Source organism: Apium graveolens, chromosome 1, assembly GCF_009905375.1.
Source record: "Apium graveolens cultivar Ventura chromosome 1, ASM990537v1, whole genome shotgun sequence".
Lineage (NCBI taxonomy): Eukaryota > Viridiplantae > Streptophyta > Magnoliopsida > Apiales > Apiaceae > Apium > Apium graveolens.
The window spans coordinates 162,637,509-162,665,056 of NC_133647.1; the positions used below are offsets into that span (position 1 = coordinate 162,637,509).

The following is a 27,548-nucleotide window of genomic DNA, read 5'->3' on the forward strand; positions in this document are numbered from 1 at the left end:
ACGTGGCAGTTGTGGGGCCCACTGACAGGTGGAGCCCACTGACAGGTGGGTCCAGCTTGACACATGGCACTTTTGCAACACTTTTTAGTACCTATTTGCAATATTTTTAATACCTATTGCAACACAATAACAATGGTCAAATTTTGAAATACACTTTTTGCATACATTAAAGCCCAGTTCTATATTAGAACTGTTTTCCTCAATCAAAGTCATTAGAAAGACAATACAATATGACCAGTATGATGAACTACATGATTTAGACAATTTCTAATTACTAAAAGATTACATTTGCAAATGTGATATTACTGGACAATTCCAAAGTACCAGAATTAATACAGCTCCTACACACGTTCAGACTTGGAAATCACTACATAACTCTGCTTTACAAAATCAACAACTACTTCAGCAGATAAAATGGCATGTCCTTGGCCTGGTGTCATGGCCATTATTGACCACTGTAACGGCACTTACTCCGTTGGGGTTCTGCATCCCATGACTAGTAAATTCACACTCCCCAATAGCAGAGAGTTCATTGGCATGTCCGATCTTGATCATTCTCGGTGGTGAAGTATCTGGTGTCCACAAGTAGTGTATGAAGTTCTCAAGGAAGCATTTGATTTTGATAAATTCTGGCCGATCTGCAGGGTCTTCTACCCAACAGGACACCAGGAGGTACACTATCTCCTTTGGAATGTTATCAGTGCTAGGCCTCGTATTTTGGGGAAATGGGGAGCAGAATGAATTAAAGGTCAATCAACTAATACAAAGTTTGGTTAGTAAAATTACCAAGTTTAACTGTTTGATCTAAGGTTGAAAAAGGGCACACATGTATGTATAACCATTTGATTTTATATTATTAATTATATCGACGTGCTATTAAGGCATTGTATCTTGCCATCATATAAGAATATCATAAGTACTTCCTTGAGTTACGGCAGCATATGTTGCAGTCATGCAGCACTTTCCTTTAAACGGAGTGGTGTTTGTCAGCAGCTCCCACAGAACCAGTGAAAAGGTGTAAACATCCACCTTGTGATCATATCTTTTCTTATTCCTCTCGCCAGCTACCTCAAACATTTGATTAATATAAAGAGTAAGGATTATATCATGATCTTAGTCAATCATATGTATCTGGCCATCATATAAGAATATTATAAGTACTTACTTGAGTTACGACATCATATGTTCCAGTCATGCAGCACTTTCCTTTAAACGGAGTTGTGTTTGTTAGCAGCTCCCACAGAACCAGTGAAAAGCTATAAACATCGACCTTGTGATCATATCTTTTCTTATTCCTTTCGCAGCTACCTCAAACATTTGATTAATATAAAGAGTAAGGATTATATCATGATCTTAGTCAATCATATGTATCTGGCCATCATATAAGAATATCATAAGTACTTACTTCAGTTACGATAGCATATGTTATAGTCAAGCAGCACTTTCCTTTAAACGGAGTTGTGTTTCTCAGCAGCTCCCACAGAACCAGTGAAAAGCTGTAAACATCGACCTTGTGATCATATCTTTTCTTATTCCTTTCGCAACTAGCTCAAACATTTGATTAATATAAAGAGTAAGGATTATATCATGATCTTAGTCAATTTATAGCGATGTGTCAAATAGATACCTCGGGAGCCATCCAGCGGTATGTACCAGCTTCAGTAGACATATCACGAATTATCTCCTCTCTAGATAACCCAAAGTCGGTTACCTTGACTATTTTAGTGTCTTCGGATAGAAGCATATTATCTACAGTATTCACATAGAGGTTCATTTAGACGTGTACATGAAGAAACAAGGAACTATACATATCGCATAAAAACCCAGATCATAATTGCAAAAGAAAATAGGGTAGTTTTGTTATTGATTAAGTAATATGACCACCACCACAATCACTAAATAATAAGCGAAGCTAGCCATGGAAATTCGATGATTACTAGGCTTTAAGTCACGGTGTATAATCCCTTGCGCGTGCAAATAAGTCATTGCTCGAGAGATCTCCAATGCATAGTGCATCAAAAACTCCAGATCTAGAAAATTTGGATGGATGTCTGCCAAGTACTTCTGAAGGGTACCACCTCCTATAAACCCTGTAATGATCATCATGGCTGGTACAAGAGAAGCACCAATGAACTGGTTCATAAATAGAATGATTTCATTAGGAGAAAGACTTAAGTTGATAACACTATAAGCAAGAGATATCTTATGGTCAATTTTTGGAGGATATATACGCAGTAAACACTCAGTTCCCACAAGTAAAAATTTACTTAACATAACTCACAACTGATAGAAAAATATAAAAATTAATTACTTTCTTTCAGTATTGCTTCTAATGTCCATGTCTTTTAAATATCTAGTAAATCACTAAATCCTATACTTAGTCTTATGAGATCTGAACAGCGTGACGTATAGTCATAAAAACATACCATTATTCCATGGCCAGTAAAAAGATTTCTGATATCACCGAGTGCACGTCAAGAAACAAGAGGACGGACGAGCTCCATGTTCTTCCCGGTTCCTGGGTGTAAACAAGAAACATATACCAACAAAGTACGGCCACCTAACAGGAGGATCAGGAGCTTCCTGGTTCAAATATCGAAACCTCTGAGGCATAGTACTCATTCCCCTATGTTAAATATATGATCCTATTGGGGCCTTCATCTAAAACCTTAAGGTTTTAGATGAGCTGGTTACTCAACATGGTATCAAAGCTTAGGCTGGCGGGAGAACTAAGGTTCAATTCCCAACCACCCCCAATATTCTCACAATTTATTGTGGACACTAAAGGCAATTAATACCCCAAAGTTGGGTGCCGGTGTTCCACTCTTCGACCCATAAATGGGCTTTCGAGTGAGGGGTAGTGTTAAATCACTACTAGAAATAGTAGATACGACATCGGTCCTTAGACATCGGCATGTAATGCACCCGATGTTAAAATATAGTTTAACATCGGTTTTGTAAAAAGCGATGTTGAATACGCATATTGACATCGGTTTCACTTAGTAGCCGTTGTCTATCTTCAGAAATTAAAAAGGCCACAAATATGTTTTTAACTTTGACATCGGTTCATTTTGTTAACCGTTGTCTATGGCCTTTTCAGTACACTTCCCCCTTTAATTTTAACAAAAAATTCACTTTAACATATTTCCCCCCCTTTTCCAAAAAACCTCCCGCGAGCCTCTCATCTCTCCCCGACCCTTGCCTCTCTCGTCTCTCTCATCTCTCCCCTCCTTCTCTCTTAGTCTTCTTACCTTTCTTCTCTCTTCTTACCTTAGTCTCTGTTAACCGTTTCTTCTCTCTTTTCTCCGAAACCCTAATTTTTGCCCCAATTCTAATTCAAGATTTGGAGCTTCAAATTAGAGCAAATTAAACTTGAAATTGAGCTAGTATCTGGAGGTTGGAGCTAGTATCTAGAGGTAGACAGCATCTGAAGGTTGGAGCACTGAGGTTTTAGAACATTGGGGTTTCGGAACTATTGAAAGCATCCGGAGGTATATTCTTCTTTACTTCATTACTGTTTATCTCCCTCATTTTTATGTTTAATATCTTCTTTGTGCATGTAAATGTTTTATGTTTATCTTCTTTTCTTCTTTATTGTTTTTCTTCTTTGTGCATGTAAATGTTTTATGTTTTTGGGGGTTTTATGTTTGTTTCTTTTTGGGGGTTTTATGTCCGGTTTTTGGGAATTTTATGTTGTGTTAAATATTTAGGTACACTGATGTAAATCAATGTTTTAGGTACATTGATGTAAATGTAAATGTTTCTGTTCTATTTTTAATTATGTGTTTTCTAGGGGGTTGTTCATACATATTAGTGTGTTTTGGGGGTGTTTTGGGGGCTGCATTTGAACAGGACTCAGATATGAACAAGTCTCTGCATTTCTTGTTTTGTATGATAGTCATTACTCTGATATGAACAAGTCTCTGCACTCCTGATATGAACTATGTGTAACTTGTGTTGTATTACAGTAATTGTTTTGTATAATTATCCTTCTCACAGATACAAGTAACACGTAATTTTAATTTTATTTATTTATGGGCTGAATTTGTTTCAATACTCAAGTTCTCACTGAGTTTTATTTATGTGAAGGAAATTTAACAATTGTCTGGGTTGTGAATGTTGGAATTATTGGTTTTTAATTATGTGATATTTTCAAATATCATGGTTTAATTTGTTTTAATTATCTTGGTTTAATTTAGTCTAGTTTATAAATTTAGTCTAGTTTTGTAATTAATTTTGTATATGTATAGGATCTTAGAGTAATGAATTAGTACTATAAATTATTAGGATATCAAGGTATTTACTCCTTTCTAAGTTTATATAATTAATCCCTAGAGTAACCAACACAAATTTGATATGCCTTTTATTAAATAATTATAAATAGGTATGTGTTGGATTTTTAATATTTATAGTGGCTATCAGGTAGGGAAATTTGATGGATAAGACATGGATTTTGCAAGATAGGGATTCTTTAGCATTTGAAATGGGGGTGGAAAACTTCTTGATATATGCTGAAGAAAATTCTGAAGATCGTAACAAAATTCCTTGCCCTTGTGGACGATGCGCCAATTTTAAAAAATTCTCTATAAAAACAATTAGGGGCCATATTTATGACAATGGCTTTTGTCTAGGTTATGTGCATTGGGTTTGGCACGGGGAGACTGCTTCTACGGGTCCTAAATCTTCAAGTGCTAGTTGTCCACCTGAAGAGCAAGCTCCAGACCAACCTCCTGAGCAAGCCTCTGATGAAGCGTCAAAGCAAGATCAGGAGCATGTCGCTGCTTCGGAAACGATTGATGTTTGTGAAGCGGCATATAACTCGGGTCAATATGATAATGATTCATATCAGTTTAGGAGGTTCGTAGCCGATGCTGAGCAACCTCTATATGAGGGTAGTGACTGTACTAAGTTAGAGTCGATGTTGAAGTTGCATAACTGGAAATCTAGGTTTGGTATTACCGATAGTGCCTTCACTGACCTCCTTTCTTTTGTTGGGTCTCTACTTCCCAAAGATAATGTGTTACCTAGTAATGCATATGAAGCAAAAAAAACCCTCTCAAATTTAGGTCTAGAGTATATAAAGTTCCATTCATGTCTGAATGACTGTGTACTATACAAGGGTGTACATGCTAATGCAACCAAGTGTCCTAAGTGTCGACTTTCTCGGTGGAAGTTGACAAAGAAAGGTGAAGAGAGGGTTAATTTTCCAGCCAAAATCATGTGGTATTTTCCAATAATTCCTAGATTTAAACGTATATTTAAATCTCCTTCCACCGCTGAACTAATGTGTTGGCATGCGCAACAGCGGACACAAGATGGTAAAATGCGACAACCGGCCTACTCTCCATCTTGGAAAAATATAGATTATAGGTGGCCATCCTTTGGTAGTGAACCGAGAAATCTTCGCTTGGCTTTATCGGTGGATGGTGTAAACCCGCAAAATAATGGCCTATCTAATAGATATAGTTGATGGCCAGTCATATTGGTGACTTACAATCATCCTCCTTGGTTATGTATGAAAAGAAAATTTATGATGTCGATATTGGTCCCTGGCCCGCATGAGCCTAGGTAATAACATCGACATCTACTTACAACCGATGATTGATGATTTAAAAAAGCTTTGGAAGGAAGGGGAACCAAATGTGTATGACGCGTATAACAAATCATTTTTCACTTTAAAAGCAGTTTTAATAGTGGACGATAAATGACTTCCCTGCTTACGGAAATTTATCTGGCTGCGTTAATAAGGGTTATAAGTGTTGTCCAGTTTGTGGAGATGACACCGTAGCTAAATATTTGACTCATAGTAGGAAAATGTGCTACCAAGGGCATCGTCAATATTTGCCTCTACATCATCCTTATAGAAGGCAGAAGGCTGCTTTTAATGGACAACAAGAGTTTGGGCAGCCGCGTCGAACCCTATCCGGAGAAGAAGTGTTAGCAGAGCAAGAACAAATCAAATTTGAATTTGGGAAGAAAATGAAGAAGGCAAAGAAGGTTGAAAGTCCATAGAAGAAAAAGTCAGTATTTTTCGAGTTAGAATACTGGAAATTTCACCATGTTAGCCACTGTATTGATGTCATGCATGTCGAGAAGAATGTATGTGATAGTCTGATTGGCACATTACAAAATATGCACCATAAGACAAAGGATACTGCGGCAGCCCGTCGTGATATGATGGAAATGGGCGTTAGATCTGATTTGGCTCCCCAAGTAGGAGTAAAGAAAACCTATTTGCCTCCTTCTCCCTTTACTTTGTCAAAGGCAGAAAAAAGGACTTTCTTGTCATCATTAATGTCGATGAAACTTCCATACGGACATGCATCGAACATAAAAAATTGTGTTTCCATGCCTGATTTGAATATTTACGGGCCGAAATCACATGATTGCCACATTCTTCTCCAATAATTACTCCCGGTTGCAGTATGCTCCGTTCTTCTGAAACATGTTAGGGTCATAATTATTAGATTGTGTTTCTTTTTTAATGCTTTGTGCAACAAAGTAGTAGACGTGTCAAAACTGGATAAGCTGCAGTCAGATGTTATACTAACCTTGTGCGATCTAAAGAAGGTTTTCCATGCATCATTTTTTGACGTAATGGTACATATAGTAGTCCACTTGGTCCAGGAACTACGCTTATGTGGACCAGTATTTTATAGGTGGATGTATGCGTTTGAACGGTTTAATAAAGTACTAAAGAGTTATGTTCGAAACCGTTATTATCCCGAAGGTTGTATGGCAGAGAGTTACCTTGGAGAAGAGTCCGTAGAATTCAGCACCGAGTTTCTTAGTCAGAATTACTCCACTGCCGGTCTTCCAAAGGACCAAGATAATAAGATATCAGGTCCATTATCTGCTGTGATAATAAAATCAGTGGAAGAGAAGGAGCGAGATGAAGCACATCTACATGTCCTTCTAAACAACGCTGAAGTGTTTTCATATATTATGTGAGTTTATGCAGTTTGTTGTTTTCAATTCCTCATTATCCAGTAATTAATGTTGTAATGTGTCTTTAATATATCATTCCATATGCATTTTGCAAAATGCATAAGGAATATCTTGAATAAATTCATCGAGGGAAAAGGAAAAGTTTACATTGGCTCATGAGAGAGCACAATCGTCTCTTTACTGATTGGTTTCAAAACAAAGTCAGTGTTGTATTAGGTTCTTTGATCTGTAGTGTAATGACGACTATTAGCTATTTAGGATTTAAAATTTCTTATCATATTTGTAGGTGAATAATGAACTAAGGGAGAACAACAAAGGTGTTTCAGATACGATAAGATGGCTCGCAGCTAAGCCATAATTTTCAGTACTAACTTATCAAGGTTATCTAGTGAATGGAGTGCGATATTTTACAAAGGAACGACACATCCAGCCAGAGGCGTCGGTTCCAGTGCCCATACCTGGTGAAATTGAGGTTGCACGCCAAGCAGTTGGCTCTCACATAGCATGGCCTCGTGAATTGAATATCTACCCAACTGTGGCGGTATGTTATATAAAAATTATGTCAATATACTCTGAATTGATTGTTGTATTCTATAGTAGTTATGTCAATAATAACCAATTATTCTTGTTTTATTTAATTCTGTGTAGAAAAAGAAAAAGGAAGTGTTGCAGGGGCAGTCTAAGCGAAAAGATGAGTTGTAGAAACTTCAAGATGATTATAGAAAAAATGAAGCTAAACAAGAATGTGCCAAAGCAGTACAAGGTGTTATACAAATATGCTGCAGTCTTCATGAAAGCCACTAGGGAGTCAATACTAATTCCGTGTGATTCGGACGTGTTTGGGACTGAGAAAATAATTTATATATTGCATGAAAATGTGAAAGCATTGTTGGAGTTCGATATGATTGGCCAAGCTGCAATATCTGCTTATATGGCGTAAGTTAATTTTTTATCGTTACATATTCAATATTCATGTTTTATACGGATATTATAAGTAATGTAATTCACTCCCTGGTAGACTCTTGTAAAGACTGATTAAGGTTGAGAGGAAGAATGATGATGTGGTCTGATATGGATTTTTCGATCCAGGAGCTACATTTACGTTGAACAAATCTTTTCATTCTTATTTTGTTAATCGGTTGAAAGAGAGTAGTCCCTATCGCATGTACTTCATGCCAAATAATCATAAGTAAGTATTTTTAATTTAGACATGCTTTTACAAATTAATATATTTAGGTAGTTTTTTTAAAATTTCTGACTTGTGTTTTTCTTTTCTCTTTTTTATAAACATAGTTGCCACTGGATTTTGGTTGTAATTTGGGATGGCGACATTTATATTCTGAACCCTGTGCCACATCCAACACATTTTGACGAGTTGGAAAAATCATTAACAGAGTAATATATTTCTGTTTACTATATGTATATATATATAGTAAATATTCTCCCTTTTGAAAAATAATCATGTATATTATTGTTGTTCTGCAATATAGAGCGATGAAATCCTACAATGCTCAAACTGGAAGGGGAAATAAAGCTCCTCAGATAAAGAATCTTCTTGTAAGTTTTTTGTATTTTTTTATCACTTTGTAATTTTAATTAATTTCTGGAGCTAATTAAGATTTTATATTTTAACAGGGATCTCCCAAACAACGAGGAGGGGTTGAATGTGGCTATGTTATAATGCGATAAATGAAAGATATCATTGTTGATAAGGAGCTATCTTTTACTACCAAGGTATATATGTAAATCATTTCCGATAGATGGCATGTAGAATTTTTTTGTGTAGTTTTTCAGAACAGATAAATATGAGTGCCATTTTTATTATCAGTTTTTATTATTAGTGATTTCCAGATGGATCTTGTTTTTATTATTAGTAATGATAGACAACTATTAGTGATAAGGAACTATCTGGTATAGTTTTGGATTAACGAAGAAAATTACGGTTAAATATAGAAAAGGTCCTCTTCTGGTTAAATTATAAATAGTTGGTTCTGTTTAAATTTAATTATACATATGGCAATTCTGGTTAATAATATTCTGATTGCTAATTTTTACGTGTGTTTTATAGTGGGCAGCCAAAACTCGAAAGTCCTACACAAGGCAGGAGCTGGATGAGGTGCGGATGAAGGTGATTTAATTTATCCAAGACAAGATGTAAAAATGATAAGTATCTATATATATAGCTTTCCTCTGAACTATGTGAATTGATATTATGTTTGCTGGTGGTTGGTGGTTAATTAAGGGATGTTTGGTGATAATTACATCCATCATTCTGATTTATGTTTGGAATTGTCGAAACTTGACAAGTGGTACATATTAACTAGTCAAATATGTTTAGAATGTTGGATGTAATAACTAGAGAATTTGGGTTTTATTATTTTTAGTTGGGATGTTTATTTTAGACTTGGAATGTAATGTCCGAATTGAGCTCTTGTTGGATTGAATGTTAGTAAATTTGGTATCAATGTATTCCTCTATCTTTTTACAAATTTGGTTGGATGTATTGCATATTGTTGGTATTTTTTTGGTTGAAAATGCAATTGGTTCCCTGGGCTATTAATAGTGGGCTATTAATAGTACCAGGATGGCATATGCAATTTACAGTACATTAACATCAAAATGGTAATTTAAAACCGATGTAAAAATGAACAAAAGACATCAGGTGAAACAATATTAAAAGAAAAAGAACTACAAAAACCAATGTCAAATAGTCATTTGACATCGGTTCAGTAAAAAAATCTATGTATTTTCAGCCAAATAACATCGAATTTTCAATAACTGATGTCTTAAATTTTACAATATTAAAGATTAAACATCGGTTAGAAAAAAACACTGATGTTAAACAAAAGAATTTAGCATCACCAAATGAACGAAACCGATATCTAACCCAGTATTTTACATCGGTTGAACATCGGTCAGATAACATAACCGATGTCTGATCTAGATTTTCACATCGGTTTGTTTGAAAGATTTAAAAAAAAAATGTCTTTTAGAGCTTGCAGGTTTCGTGTTTTAATGGATAATTACCCCATAATATACTCATATTCACCTAGAAATACTGTAATATAAGCTGAAATTTGTTGTAAAGACATCAGAATTATTCTTAAAACCGATGTATAGCACTGTAATAGACATCAGCTGTGAACCGATGTCAAAGGCTGATGACATTTAACATCACACGCGAAGACATCGGTTCAGTTTTTTTAACATCGGTTTAGAACCGATGTCTGATCCCATATTTCTAGTAGTGAATATAAGATCCTATTGGGGTATTCCTCTAACACCTTAAGGTTTTAGATGAGCTGGTTACTCAACACCCTAGCTTCAAATTCACCTTCACCACCACTCTTTCTGCTACATCATATACAATCAGCAACATTTTAATCAACCAAAAAAAATACACCAATGTTATGTCGTTTAATTAACGGGAATATACTATGAGGCTTAACATCAAATATACAGGGGAATTATGCTAAATGTATAAAAAAACGGAGAGACTGCGAATATACATAATTACAATTTAAAATATCATGTGCAAAGGGTTATATAATAACTATGCCTTCCCATTTTTGAATAAATAAAACCAACTAAATCTAACCAAGAAAATGCCTGGACCCTGGACCCTGCTTTTATTTATGTATACCTTCAAATATTTTGATTGCAAAATATTAGCTGGAAGACCGAGATAAGTGGTAGATGTCATTTGTCATGCCCTCAAAGTATGGTTCCAGCTTGCCATTACCCAAAGGTCCATCAGTGGCTATCAAAGAGGTGCCAAGCAAAATTGTGGCGGAATAATAACCGCTTTCACTTTACAAAAGACCTTACAATAAAGATGGAAGCAGTGGTATTCTAAAATTTCATCCTGCACAAAGATGCATTTTTCTGTACATACATAGAGGTCATTGTATTGAAGAAGTATGTACTTGGGGTTAAACACAATCGAGAAGAAGATTTTTCTGTTGAATACAGTGGTATGCATCTCCTTCCCTCTAATCTAAGTAAGTTTATATAAACCAATTGTCATGATTTACTAAAACTGTTTTTCTTTAAATCGATGATTTACTAAAACTGTTTTTCTTTAAATGGATTAAACAGTCTAGATTAAAATTGAAACTGATGATCCGCCTGATACATTCTCCAGCCAATACCTTACTGCCACATAGCAATCAAGTGGATGATTTTCTATTTTTTATTTATTGAATTAGGTACTAATTAAAAATCAATATAAAATAACTAGAAAACTTTAAAAATTCCACAAAAATTACTATAACACTCAAACAATTATCTAGATAATTATAAAAATAAAAAAATATTTTTTTTATTTTCCCCATTTATTCGATATCTATTAAAAAATCTTATATATAATTAAAATATTTAGAGAATAAATTATATATTAATTATATCTGACAAAATAAATAAATAAAATCCTAATAATGATTGTACACCCCTAAAATCCATAGTTTCTAACATCCGTATAGACGGATCGTTAAAATTTTATTTTAAAATAATCGATACTTCATTCGGGACTCATACAGGGCATATTGTATTCTGACTGCTATATTATCCCACAAAATAAATAAATAAAATCCTAATAATAATGGTACACCCCTAAAATCGATAGTTTCTAACATCTGTAGGGACGGATCGTCAAAATTTTATTTTAAAAGCATCGATACTTCATTCGGGACAGTAGCGCAAACAAGCCCTGGTCTATTATAACTGCTTTGACTGATATAAAAACTCGCAAAATAAATATAAAAAAACTTATAATGATGGTACACACCTAAAATCGATTGTTTTTAACATCCATACGGTATGATCGACGAAATTTTAATTTAAAATAATCGATACTTCATTCGGGACAGTAGCGCATATAGGGCATAGTCTATTCTGACTACTTTGACTGCTATATTATCCCTCAAAATAAATAAATAAATCCTAATAATGATGGTACACCCCTAAAATCGATAGTTTCTAACATCCATACGGACGGATCGTCGAAATTTTAATTTAAAATAATCGATACTTCATTCGGGACGCATATAGGGCATAGTATATTCTGACTGCTTTGACTGCTATATTATCCCACAAAATAAACAAATAAAATACTAATAATGATGGTACACCTCTAAAATCGATTATTTTTAACATCCGTACGGACGGATCATCGAAATTTTATTTTAAAGAAATTAAAGAAGTTAAAAGAGACTTTACTTTAAGTAGAAATGAATTATTTCTATAAGGTTATATATAAATAATATGGACTAAAAGACATTGTCTTCCTTGGTGTAGTGGTTTGCACTCAATTTTGTTTAGTAGGAGGTCTTGGGTTTAATACCTGGGTAATGCAAAATTTTTGAAAATATTTGATTTAATACTTCACCACTGCCACGTCAGCAGGGGACCACTGCCACGTCAGCAGAGTGGGCCCCACATGGGGGACCCCTTGCCACGTCAGGAGGGTCCCACTGCCACGTTAGCAGAGGCCCACGTGTGACCCAACTGCGTCAACAGGGTCCCACATGGGGTGACTCACCTGCCACATCAGCAGGGGTCCACCTGCCCCGTTAGCAGTGTGGGGACCCAACTCTGCCACATCAGCATTTACTTATTTATTTTTTAATAAAAAATTGAATATTTTTATTAATATGTATTGGCAACACTTTACGAGACCTATGCTAACATAATTAAAGCATGTTGCAGTATCGTACATTATCATATAGCTCCTGCAACATTATCTACGGCAACATCACGTAATTATGTGGTAGAAGGCCGTTTATGGCGTAGTGGTTTCCTCAAAAATTATTGTTAATCTTCTCTGCACGAAGTGTCTGCAGATTTTGTAGCTTATCTACGACATCACCAAGACGATCCTGCAGAATTTGTACTTTACTTTTTGGCAGCATTGATGCGCCAGATAATTGCGGGAAGGCTCCCTGATAGGGGCTATAAAAACCGAAGATGTTGTAGATAGTTTAGGCGGTTCAACACCCAACTTTAGTTAAATCCCAGACTGTGCAAGTAGGAAAATTATCTCAGAATCAACCTCAGCCACCTCACTGCACACAACTTTTTGTTTTTTATTTTGTGGTGAAGTGCTAAATGGTTTCCCGGTCCTTAGCAGTTAACCTCAGAGTCATAGACCAGCCATAACTCTGAGATAATTTTTTCCCCTTAAAAGAGCTCACCAATAAATGTTTGTCCCTTCAGCTGGAAAATCAATTGGTCTAACTCTATCTGCATCTACTAGAGAATTATGCAACACATGCTGTACTTCAACATTCAAGTCGACAGTTTTAACGCTCCCAGTTTTATCTTTATGCTGACAATCAACCATCCTCTTGGTTTGAGCTTCCAATGGCTCTTCAGGTGCTGGATTTTCAGCTGTGACCAACACATTTGTTTTTTGGGCTGTAATTTTAGTTGTCACCACTCGCTGGAACAGTTGCTGTTTGAGGATCATGTCATCCTGCAGAGAATCAAAAAATTTGGTGATATATTCATTTTTTTTAAAGAACGTGGAATAAGAATTAATGCAGCACACACACACACACTACAGCCGTTATACATAATATTGGTAGAGCATCTGAATAATTTAACTTTACTTACCTATATCAAGTTCTAGAAAATGACTGAAGAATATTTACGAACAACATGATGAAAACTTTAGTCAATATATTATGGCCACTATAAAGTTCAGCAAGTTCGCATGGCTGCGACCAATGAAATGCACAAAGATCCTAGGTTTCTATGACTTGGCAATAAAAGAATATAAACAAGGAGGAGCATGCAACATTGCTTGACAGTCGCAACCGTGCTTGTTTTTCTTAAGACACTTAAATGGTCCGATGCTTAGGTGACCATCAATCAATCACCACCTCCCCATGCAACTCTCAGGGAAACAAGCACTGGAGATGTTCTAAATGGCACCTTGAACAAAGTTCAAAGAAAACTACAAGTAAGTAGCTTGTAAGAGCGTATACTTGATTCTTCATATCCCTGTGGTGAAATGTCTAGATCAACCTAAATTACCACAGCTGCTTTACATTGAAGCCCCTCCGGCCTCCAAGATTTTGTAAGGTTCAAACGGGGTAATATGCCGTCTTTCTAAGCAACTGCTAGCATTTTCATAATTCACAACTGCAAAAGTTGTAAGGCATCAACAGCCCTTTCTTGCACATCCTCATGTGAGCTATATGTAAAACTAAGAAATAATCTGAGAGGATCCAAACATATAGGATCCCTTACAGAAAAGGCAAAAGAGAATCTGAGAGGATCCATTTCAACCAAATCATAATCTCATTAGGCCCTGCTCTTTATTTATTGAATACCTCCAAATGGTGAAAACATGCCGCTCTTTCACTGTTGTTTGAGCAAAAAGAGAACATAACAATTTAAATATATTGGTGGAAATATTAATTAATAGTTTATCTTTAATATTATTGAGGTCAATAAAACTAGAATCATTATCAATAATTGGACAGTTCAATGCACATAAGATCAATAAGTTCTCCGGGGTTGAAAGCAAACTAGACATAGCATCAGATGATATCAATTCGTGAAACATGTATGTAACATTATAGCATTTGAGTATGTTTCTACATTTGATATGTCTAGATGTTTCATGAACTGATATCGTCCTGATGCTTTGTCTAGATTTCTTTCAACCTCAGAGAAATTATTGATCTTATGTGCATTGAATAGCCGAGCTGTTGATAATGATCCTAGTTTTGTTCACCTCAAGAATATATTTAAGGTAAACTGTTAATTACTCTTTCCACCAATATATACAAAGGAGTATGTTCTCTTTTTGCTGAAACAACAATGGAAGAGAGGAATATTTTCATCAGCTGGAGGAATTCAAAAATTAAAAATCAGGGCCAAAATGAGATTATGATTTGGTTGGAATAATACTCTGATATTCACTTTTGGGGTTTGCTGTAAGGGATCCGACACATTTGAATAATTATTGGTTCTGCCAAGGTGTGACATTGTTGCTTAGTTTTACACAAGGCTTACGGGAGGGATGTGCAAGAAAGGGCTCTTGATGCCCTCTCAACTTATGCGGTTGTAAATTATGAAAATACTAATATTGATTCTGCACTTGCTGAAGCAATTGCTCAGAAAGGCGGCATATTACCCTCTTTTGAACCTTACAAGATCTTGGAGGGAGGGGGTTCAGTGTAAAGCAACAATGGTAATTTAGGTATCTTGATTCTTCATATCCTAGTGGAGGCAGGACTCAACAAGAGTGAGCAAGCTATTGTATAAAGCAGTAAGAACTCCAATTATTGAGACCATAATTTCGAAATCCTTTTCAAGACATTAATTATAAATACTCAGTAGTTCCCACACTGTATGCTCTATTCCCATCAAAAAAACCATAATTTGCCGGAGATATACCATTAAAAATAGAGGATACAAATTATAGAGATATACCATTAAAAATAGGAGATATACCATAAAAATTTTGCATTGAGTTATAGAGAAGCATAAGTCAGTCAAGTTCTGGTAGTTGACTTTAATTAGAATACTAAAGTTTAACACCAACAGTAAAAACTGCAACAGATGCTTGAAAATGCAAGAGGCTCATTAACAGGAACAGTAACTTAAAAGTCTTTGCTTTTGAAGATTGAAAAGGCTTCTGTATATCAATTTTAAGGAATAGTGAACTATGACAGATGAGATTGAACGTGTATTGAAGGGTCTGATCCTTGACACCTGCGAATTACTAGTTTAGCCTAAATATTTAAAACCCTTGCTTAGTAACTAAATTTACCATGTCCACAAGTTACACAATCAAGTCTCAATACTATCATCTGTCATAGAAGCAAACCAAGGAATTGAAACTATTATCAAATTCTAATTAGATAAAAAAAATTACCTGAATGCTCTCCGAGTAGAATGTAAGAATCTTGGCATTACCAAGTCCAAGAAGCATACTTGCAAACTGCAGATAATTTTTTCCCCATCTTTATATAAGATTTCAACACAATGCCGCAAGTCTATACATAAATTCTTCTACTCGGGAACTCCAAATGTAATGGAAAAGATACCGACACAACTGAAATTGGAAAGCTTTGGTGCCAAAACCACAATAATATGGGGAATCATAAAGTAGGCTAAAATTTTCAAGTTCACCAACCAAGGACAAGAAATACTTGAATCTAGTAAAGGGGCACTAGATATACTTGAATCTCCACGCACCGGAGATTCTCTATATGGAACCCTGAACACTGTTCAAAGATCCATAATCCAAAATAGTTTTTTAAAGTGTTTTTTAGAATTTTGAAGCATTGGTTGCCCTGATATCTATAGATCTACCACTTTATAGTGCATCGTATTTATGACAAAAACAAAATAAATGATAACAAACACATTAAATACCTGAGGCAATTTCGGGACTGTGGTAGATCTTACAAAGCCACCAAGTAAGTAGATTCTGAGAGCAATAGGTATACTTAATTCTTCTTATCCCCATGGTGAAATGTCTAGATCAACCTAAGAGCACTAGATAAACCGAAATTACCACAGCTGCATTACACTAAAGCCCCTCCCTTCAAGATTTTGTAAGATTCAAAAAGGGTAATCTGCCGCTTTTCTAAGCAACTTTTTCAGCGAATGCAGAATCAGTACTAGCATTTTTATAATTCACAACTGTAAAAGTTGAAAGGGCATCAACAGCCCTTTCTTGCACATCTTCTTGTGAGCTTTGTGTATGCACCAATAATTTTTCAAATATGAGGGATCCCTTACGGAAAACCGCGAAATATAATCTGGGAGGATCCATTTCAACCAAATCATAATCTCATTTAGGCCCTGCTCTTTAAATTTTGAATTCCACCGGCTGGTGAAAACGTTCATCTTTTCCATTGTTGTTTCAGCAAAAAGAAAATATAACCCTTCAAATATTTTGATGGAATGAGTAATTAGCACTTTATCTTTAAAATTCTTGAGGACGACAAAACTTGAATCATTATCAATAACTGGGAAATTCAATGTGCATAAAATCAATAAGTTCTCCCGTGTTGAAAGCAATCTAGACATTGCATAATGGATGATATTGTTGGAAACGTAGATGGGCTTTACACAAAAAATATTTCAATAATATTTTTACACCAGCACAATAATAACAGATTACTTTTATTTCTTAATAATAGAAATACAACTTATACATATATATAAGTGTTTACACACACTGCAATCTTTTTCCTCTCACAAGAGCTTCAGCTCTTTTCTTTCTCTCTGTGAACCTCACTATTGGTGTTGTATACAAGAATACAGGAATGCCTTATTTATAGGCTCTGAGATGATGACCTAATTGCTTAAGTAATATTGTTGCTGACCTAATTGCTTACATAGACATACATTTAATACAAGCATATCAAATTTCAATATCTAGGTTCCTGCATCTGTGTTTTGTGCAATCTTCAACTCAGCCTACCTTATTTGCAGGGCTTCATTTAAGATCTTACAAATGACAAGCAGCTTCCATCCTTCTAGACAATATGAATAGTTTGACATCTTGCTGGACTCTTCCTCATTCAACTCTTATCTTGAAAATATATAGTTGTGCTGCTGCAATTACATTTCACGTACTCTTCTTTATTATCTGGTACACACAGCTGGATACTTATTTAATAGCTGACTTTTTATTTTGCAAATTCTAGATGCCAGCTTTTACTTATACATATGAGGGTTTGAATTCTAACACTCCCCCTCAAACCTGAATCTGCATTCTGAGTTTCTTTTTTATTTTCAGAAATATCTCTGGCTTCAATGGCTTTGTGAAAATATCGGCTAAATTTTCTTCTGTTCTGCAGTGCACCAATTCCACAATTTTATCGTTTACCTTTTCTCGAAGAAAATGATATTTAATATTAATGTGCTTGCTTCGACTGTGGGATACTGGATTTTTCGCGAGTGAAATAGCGGATTTATTATCCACATAAATAGTAACCAGATCAACCTTTGCAAGATTTAACTCGCTCAATATGTAGCCTAGCCACATAGCTTGACATGCGCATGCTGCTGCTGCCATATACTCCGCCTCACATGTTGAGAGAGCAACTGTTTGTTGCTTCTTTGATGACCACGAAAATATTGCTGAACCAATATGAAAAGCATAACCTGAAGTGCTTTTCCTGTCATCCAAATCTCCACCATAATCACTGTCTGAGTAGCCAACTAATTTTGAATCTTGAGAATGAGTGTAAAATAAACCATGATCAAGTGTACCTTTAATGTATCTCAAAATTCTTTTAGCTGCCATGAAGTGATCTTGCTTCGGCTTCTCCATGTATCTACTAACCAGTCCAACCGCATACATGATATCCGGACGAGTAAAAGTTAGGTACCTCAGACTTCCGACCAAACTTTTGAACAATGTCGGATTTACCGACTCCCTCGTTGAATCAATTCTGAGCTTTATGCTTGCTTCTGCTGGTGTGCTCACCGGCTTGCATTCCTCCATTTTGAACTTCTTTAAAATTTGCTCCGTATATTTTTTCTGAGACATAAAAATCCCATCTTTCTTTTGCTTCACCTCGACTCCAAGAAAGTATGACATTTGACCAATATCTGTCATCTCAAATTCGTTAGTCATAACTTTCTTAAAATCATCAAACATACCAGGGTTGTTTCCTGTAAAGATGATGTCATCCACGTACAAGCACACGATCATAATATCTCCCCCTGAATTTGTCTTTGTATAGAGGGCATGCTCGTATGGACTCTTCACGAAACCTTTTTTCTGAAAATATTCATCAACCCTTGTATTCCATGCTCGCGGAGCTTGCTTCAAACCATATAATGCTTTTCTCAGCCGATAGACTTTATCTTCCTTGCCTTTATGAACATATCCGGGAGGCTGCTCAATATAGACTTCTTCTTCAAGATAACCATTCAGAAATGCCGACTTCACGTCCATCTGAAAAATCTTCCATTGATTTTGAGCTGCAATTGCTGTAAGCAGTCTTATGGTATCAACTCTTGCAACTGGAGCAAATACCTCATCATAGTCAATGCCATATCGCTGCTTGTAGCCTTTAGCCACTAGCCTCGCCTTGTGCTTTTCCACTTCACCATCCTGATTTGTCTTTGTCTTGTAGACCCACTTGACACCAATTGCTTTGTGTCCTTCTGGAAGATCTGTGAGCTCCCATGTATCATTTTTCTTGATTGCGCCAATTTCTTCATCCATGGCTTTATTCCATTTGCTTTCTTCAGAAGCTTCCTCAAATGTAACTGGATCACACTCAGCCATTAAGCAAAACAATGAATAATCAAAGGTAGTTTGTACCGGACTTGTTGCTTCATATATATTATCCAAACTCCGCATTTTCCTTGACGCTCCCCCTGAACTGCTGCTTCCTCCCGTGGATGGTGTTGATCCAAAAGTTTGTTGATTTGGACTTGGTGGAGGAGTTTGATCATCGTCTCCGTCATCTTCAATGTTCCGGTTATCACCGTCATCGTCATCACCATTGAAAAATAAACCAGCAACTTTTCTTTCATCCTCGCTCCATCTCCAGTAATCTGATTCATCGAACTCGACATCTCAAGAAATGATTAATTTCTTCGTCAGGGGATTGTAGAGTCTGTACGCCTTGCTTCGTTTGTCATATCCGGTAAAAATACACTTTTCGCCTTTGTCATCCAGCTTCTTTCTTTTCTGATCAGGAACGTGGGCATAAGCAATACACCCAAAAATTCTGAGATGTCCAACTGATGGTTTGCTCCCGCTCCATGCTTCATTTGGAGTTTTATTTCTGACACTTTTTGTTGGACAGCGATTCAACAAATAAACTGCAAATAGAACAGCTTCGGCCCAAAAAGTTCTCGGTATGTGCTTTGCTTTCACCATGCTCCTTGCCATGTCAAGAATAGTGCGATTCTTTCTTTCTGCAACGCCATTTTGTTGAGGAGTATAGGCCGTTGTCAACTGATGATTGATTCCATGTGTTTTACAAAAACTTCTGAACAGATTAGAAGTATACTCGCCTCCTCTATCTGATCTGAGTACCTTCAAATAATGACCACTTTGCTTTTCTACCAGTGCTTTGAACTCCTTGAATTTATCAAGAGCTTCTGACTTTTCTTTGATGATATACACCCAACTTTTCCTGCTAAAATCATCAATAAAAGTTAGGTAATACCTATTACCTCCAAGTGATGGGATATCAAATGGACCAGCTATATCTGTGTGAACTATCTCCAATGGCCTCCTGGCTCTCCATGATTTTCCAACGGGAAAACTTTGTCTGTGTTGCTTCCCCTTAACACATGCTTCACACAAATTTTATGGTTCATTGATTTCTGGCAAGCCGTCCACCATCTTCGTCTTTGACAATAATTTTAAACCAGAAAAACCAAGATGACCATATCTTAAATGCCATAACCACGAGTCATTTTTAATGACCGTCTTCAAACACCTCTGCATCTTCGTCTGTATATCAAGTTTAAACAAACGATTTTTTGACATCTCCACATCTGCAATTAATTCTTGATCCCAATTCCTGATGACGAGAGAATTATCCTGCATCTGTATATAATGTCCTTTCTCCACAAGTTGGCCAAGACTGATGATGTTACTTTTCAAAGCAGGTATATGGTAAACATCATTAATAAACTTTTTCTCACCATTCTTCAATACAATCGTAATTGTACCTTTACCTTTGACTGGAATCTTCGATGAATCACTAAACATAACTTCTCCGCTGATGGTCTCGTCTATCTCCGTAAATAAATCCTTGTGGCCCGTCATGTGGTTGCTCGCACCAGAGTCAAGATACCAAACATTTTTCTTGCTCTCCTCGTCACCTTTATAAGTGAGGAACATAGCAGTGCCAATATCTTTGTCTTCTTTTGCTGCTGCAAAATGACTTCTTTCTTCCACTTTCGGTGATCTACATTCATAACTGAAATGGCCAAATTTATTGCAATTATAGCACTGAAATTGAGACTTGTCACCTCGTTGAAATCCTCCTCGTCCTCGTCCTCTAAAATTCTGACCATGGCCAGATGGACGATAACCTTCAGTATTCTGGCTTCTGTTGAAGGACTGTCTTCCACGTCCTCTTCCACCACGGTAGCCACCTCTAAAGCCACCTCTTCCACGACCAGAACTGCTACTGCTTGAACTTTCACCAATGGACACCTTACTTTGCAACGCCTTTTCTAAATGGCTTGTATCATCATACTGGTTCATCCACTGCTCATGCGCTTGAAGTGAACCAACTAGCTCATCAATGGAAATTGTGGACAAATCTTTTGACTCCTCGATAGAAGTAACCACGTAATCAAATTTTCTCATCAACGAACGGAGTAATTTTTCCATGACCCGAACATCATCGAGACTTTCTCCATTTCTCTTCATCTCATTTGTCACTGTTTTTAAACGAGTAACATATTCACCAATATTTTCTGAGGCCTTCATTTTAATATTTTCGAACTCGCCACGAAGAACTTGGAGCCGCACCTTTTTTACTTTCTCCACGCCTTGGAATGATTTCTGCAAAATCTCCCACACATCTATTGCTGTTTTTGCTTCTGAAATTTTTTCAAAGGTAGATTCATCAACACCTTGAAAAATTGTGTACAACGCCTTTTTGTCCTTTTTACGGGACTCCTTTAACGCCGTCTTCTCGGCATTTGGAAGTGCTGCTTCAGCGGTTGCATCTGCGGGCTCATTAAACCCACTTTCGATAATATCCCAATTGTCGTAGGAACCGAGTAACACCTTCATTTGGATACTCCAATTCCCGTAATTTGTCTCCGTCAACTTCGGAATGTTGGGCTGCACCATATTCGCCATTTTCTTGAACGGAACGCTGGCTCAGATACCACTTGTTGGAAACGTAGATGGGCTTTACACAAAAAATATTTCAATAATATTTTTACACCAGCACAATAATAACAGATTACTTTTATTTCTTAATAATAGAAATACAACTTATACATATATATAAGTGTTTACACACACTGCAATCTTTTTCCTCTCACAAGAGCTTCAGCTCTTTTCTTTCTCTCTGTGAACCTCACTATTGGTGTTGTATACAAGAATGCAGGAATGTCTTATTTATAGGCTCTGAGATGATGACCTAATTGCTTAAGTAATATTGTTGCTGACCTAATTGCTTACGTAGACATACATTTAATACAAGCATATCAAATTTCAATATCTAGGTTCCTGCATCTGTGTTTTGTGCAATCTTCAACTCAGCCTACCTTATTTGCAGGGCTTCATTTAAGATCTTACAGATGACAAGCAGCTTCCATCCTTCTAGACAATATGAATAGTTTGACATCTTGCTCGACTCTTCCTCATTCAACTCTTATCCTGAAAATATATAGTTGTGCTGTTGCGATTACATTTCACGTACTCTTCCTTATTATCTGGTACACACAGCTGGATACTTATTTAATAGCTGACTTTTTATTTTGCAAATTCTAGATGCCAGCTTTTACTTATACATATGAGGGTTTGAATTCTAACAGATATCAATTTGTGAAACATTATAGTACTTGAGTATGTTGTCACATTTGAAATGTCTAGATGCTTCATGAACTGATATCATCTTGATGCTTTGTCTAGATTGCTTTCAACCTCGGAGAACTTATTGATCTTATGCGCATTAAATGGCCCAGCTATTGACAACGATCATAATTTTGTTGACCTTGAGAACATTAAAGGTAAACGGTTACTTACTCTTTCCACTAATATACTTAAAAGGGTATGTTCTGTTTTTGCTGAAATAATAATGGAAGATAGGAATGTTTTCACAGACGGGAGGAATTCAGAAATTAAAGAGCAGGGCCCAAATGAGATTATGATTTGGTTGGAATAGAGCCTCACTTATTCTCTTTTGCGGTGTGCTGTAAGGATCCTACAGGGTTGAATAATTATTGTTTCATCCAAGGTGTGACATTGTTGCTTAGTTTTACACGAAGCTCAAGGGAGGATGTGCAAGAAAGGGCTCTTGATGCCCTTTCAACTTTTGCAGTTGTGAATTATGAAAATGCTAGAATTCATTTTGCACTTTCTGAAGTAACAATGGAAAATTAGCTATTTTGATTCTTCATATCCTCGTGGAGGGAGGACTCGACAAAAAGGAGCAAGCTATAAAGGTGTAAAAATTGTGATTGAGATCATAATTCAAAATTTACTGTATGCTTTTCTAAAAGACTCCCATATACACCTCTACCTATACTAATTTCAAACCTTGCATCTAATGCAATTGGATGCTGAAAGTCCTATCATCATTAACAAGACTAGATCTAACTTAATACGATCCTGTTAAAGAACAAATCCTTTCAAGAAATTAAAAATAAATACCAGTAGTTCCCACACTGTATGCCCGCTTCGCCAACAAAAAACCATAATCTGGAAGAGATATACCCATTAAAAATAGAGGATACTAGAGGCTATGTTGCATTGAGTTATGGAGAAGCATAAGAGAATACTAGAGGCTATGTTGTGACAATGGTGGTTCTAGGAGAGGCTATGTTGTGACAATGGTGGTTCGAGGTGAGCCACCAAATCAGTCAAGTTCTAGTAGTTGACTTTAACTGGAATACTAAAGCTAAACACCAAAAGTGAAAACTGCAAGTGATGCTTAAAAATGCAAGAGGCATATTAACAGAAATGGTAACTTAAAAGTCTTTATTTTTGAAGATTAAAAAAGACTTCTATATATCAATTTGAAGGAATAGCGAACTATGACAGATCAGATTAAATGTGCATTGAAAGGTCTGATCGTTATCACATATGAATAACTAGTTTTACCTAAAGGTTTAAAACCCTTGCTTAGTAACTAAATTTACCAAGTCCACAAGTTCCACAATCAAGTGTCAATACTATCATCAGTCACAAGCAAACCAAAGGAACTGAAACTATTATCAAATTTTAATTAGATAGAAATTTTAGCTGAATGCTCTCCGAGTCAAACGAATGAACCTTGGCATTAAAAAGTTCTAGAAGCATACTTGTAAACTGCAGATATATTTTTTGCTATCTTTATACAAGTTTTCAAAACAATGCAGTAACTTTATACGTACATTCTTCTATCAGGAACTCCAAGCGTAATGGAAAAGATACCAATATAACTAAAATGGGAAAGCTTTGGTGCCAAAACCACAATACTATGGGGAATATAATAGTAGGTTGAAATTTTCAAGTTCACCAACCGAGGACAAGAAATGATATGATCTTAAAAACTCTAATGTGAGATTTTGTAGATTTAGAAGTGTGAGGTCATGTCACTCATATTATTGAGAAGTATTATGTCACGGAGATATAGACTTAACAGAGCTCGGAAATCCTAATTTATTTTGGGCAGTTTACAGTCATATAAATGAAGAGTTGTTAAATTTGAAAAACTAAAAGAAAATGGAGAGATTAATAAATCTCAACCATAAATACTCTGAGTTTACAATCCAGGTACGCATGCTAAACAGAAAGCAGATAACTTCTGGGCATTAAAAACCGTAGGACTTTCACTCGAGAGTTTTTAAGGTAGATAAAACCCAAATATCTGATTTCATGCACATACTTCAAGTTGTACTGCTAATACTAATTTCTTGAACGATTTTGCGGTGAAGGTGGTTAACTTATAAGGATTATGACCACATAAGAGATATAAATGTAAGCATTGAATATTTTGCGAGATAGCATACTTAAGAAACTTTTCAACTAAACGCATAGGAGGTTTATTTCTCAATATATATAACTTCAACTACTAGATATGGGATTGATGGTTTCCGTTAGAGAAAAAATGGTGAACAAAATTATGATTATTGCCGTTGCCAAACCAATTAAAACTGAGAAAAGAGAGTGATCTATATACCTCCATCATATCGTTGCGAGAGAATGCCGGTTTGAACTGCTTCTTTCGACAAGTGAAAGTATTTCGTGAATTAGTTCATCTGGTAACCTGCTGATTTTGACTTGTTCGCCTCCAAGAATCCTACCTTTTTTCATCGCCGGGAACCCACTTAAGTAATTAAATCCACCTCTGTTTCCAATTTCCCCTATTTTGAAGGCCCAAATACTTTCTGACTATGTCCCAACTCGCAACCTTTATATATTAGCCCTATTTTATAATAATCTTACAAAATTGCATATTTTAATTGAGGAAAAAAATGACCAGTTAAACAAAATACGCATTTAGCAAATAAGTATCACATAAAAAAAGTTGTATGATACACAACTTAATTATCCGTGTCACGTCAATTCGCATTTCCAAGTGATCACCTGATCTTTGTTTCTACGTAAGTATGAGAGGGAATGCTATATTTCTTACTACATCCAACTTTTTTACTATTCTTAACATATTAAGTTTGCACCAACACATTTTTTCTAAATCTTCCCTTCAATTGCTGTTAATTTCCTCTAATTTCACCCATTCCATTCCATTCACATCTACCAAACAGAAAATAATTTTTGAAAAGAATAATGTACTTGAAAAATTATATGGGAAGATTTCTTGACAATCGTGGCTTATCATATTCCTTTGTTTATATGAATATAAAATAATCTATGTATACATAATTTAGGGCCCCAAAAAATGATTTTTTTAAAAGCCCAATAAACTTCAGGGCCGCCCCTGCCCTGTGTGCCTCTCAGAGAGTGTTCAAGTAAGTAGTTCTGAAGGCACTAGATTTACTTCATTATTCGCTTCCCTGAGTTAGCTTCACACTATTAAATTTAGTAAATGCAGAAGCAACCCCAATAAGAACTGATATTGCGTAAAGTACCTTGGCATTAACAAGTCCTAAAAGCATACTTGCAAACTGCGGATAACTTTTTTTTCCTATATTTATACAAGGTTTCAAAATAATGACGTAATTTTATTCATACATTCTTCTATCAGGAACTCCAAACGTAATGGAAAAGATACCAATATAACTGAAATTGTAAAGCTTTGGTGCCAAAACAACAATACTACGGCGAATCATAAAGTAGGCTAAAATTTTCAAGTTCACCAACCAAGGAAAAGAAATGATATGATCTTAAAAACTCTAATGTGAGATTTGTAGATTGAGAAGTGTGGGGTAATGTCACTAATATTATAGAGAAGTATTACATCGCGGAGATATAGACGTAATAGAGCTGGAAAATCCCAATTTATTTTGGGCAATACAGTCAGATAAATGAAGAGTTGTTAAATTTGAAAAACTAAAAGAGAAGGGAGATATTAATAAATTCCAATCATAAATACTCTGAGTTTACAAGACAGGTAAGCATGCTAAACATAAATCAGATAACTTCTGGGCATTAAAACCGTAGGACTTTCAGTGGAGAGTTATTAAGGAAGGTAAAACCCAAATATCTGATTCCGGTGCACATACTTCAAGTTGTAAAACGATTTAGAGATGAAGGTGGTTAACTTATAAGGTTTATGATCACATAAGAGATATAAATGTAAGCATTAAATATTCTACCACATTGCAAACTTAAGAAACTTTTGAACTAAACGCAACGGAGGTTTATTTCTCAATATATATAACTTCAATTTTAAGATATGGGATTTATGGTTTCGGTTAGAAAAAACATGGAGAACGAACTTATGATTATTGCTGTTGCCAAACCAATTAAAACTGAGAAAAGGGCCTAATCTCTATACCTCCATCGTTGCGAGAGAATGCATGTTTAAACTGCTTCTTTCGCATCGACAAGTGATATGATTTTGTGAATTAGTTTATCTGGTAACCTGCTAATTCTTTCTTGTTCGCCTCCAAGAATCCCAACTTTTTTCATCTCCGGGAAACCCCATTAAGTAATCAAATCCGCCTATGTTTCCAATTTCCCCTAACCTTAATAAGCGGTCACTCAAGTTTGCAGTTACTAACTATGTCCCAACTCCCAACCTTTATATATTATCCCTATTTTATAATAATCTCACAAAATTGCATATTTTTAATTGAGGCAAAAAAATCACCGTATAAACAAAATACGCATTTAGAAAATAATTTTTGCATTAAAAAATTGTATGATACATAACTTATTTATCACGTCAATTCGCATTTCCAAGTTCTCACCTCATCTTTGTTTCTATTCAAGTATGATACATTCCTTACTACATCCATTTTTTTAGAATTCTTATCATGTCAATTTTGCACTAACTCATTTTTTCTAAATCTTCCCTTCAATTCCAGTTAATTTTCTATAATTTTATACATCCCATTCAATTCACATCTACCAAACGGAAAATAATTTTTGAAAAGAATAATGAACTCAAAAAATTACTTGACATGATTTCTGGAGAATCGTGGCTCTGAGGGTAATCCTGAGTATGACGAACAAGACTTGCACCTCGGTCCCCAACACTTAAGGTCCTAAATTCTCATAGTCCTTTTTTGAATGAATATAAAATATTCTGTGTATGTATAATTTAGGCCCCAAAAATGATTTTTCCAAAGACCCAATTAACTTCAAGGCCGCCCCTGCCCTGCGTGGCTCTCGGAGAGTGTTAAGTAAGTAGTTCCAAAGGGCACTAGATTTACTTGATTCTTCGCATCCCTGAGTAAGCTTCACACTATTCAATTTAGTAAATCGTTAAGCAAACCAAATAAGAAAGTTTGATATTGCAGAAAGT

General features: G+C 35.7%; 1 protein-coding gene across 1 annotated transcript; it reads left to right on the top strand.

The window, feature by feature from the left end:
* The first annotated feature begins 4,435 nt into the window (after positions 1-4,435).
* Positions 4,436-5,470, top strand: LOC141709068 (uncharacterized). Its single transcript, XM_074512966.1, has one exon. It carries the CDS (start codon positions 4,436-4,438, stop codon positions 5,468-5,470), a length of 1,035 nt encoding a protein of 344 aa, XP_074369067.1.
* Positions 5,471-27,548: the final 22,078 nt, after the last annotated feature.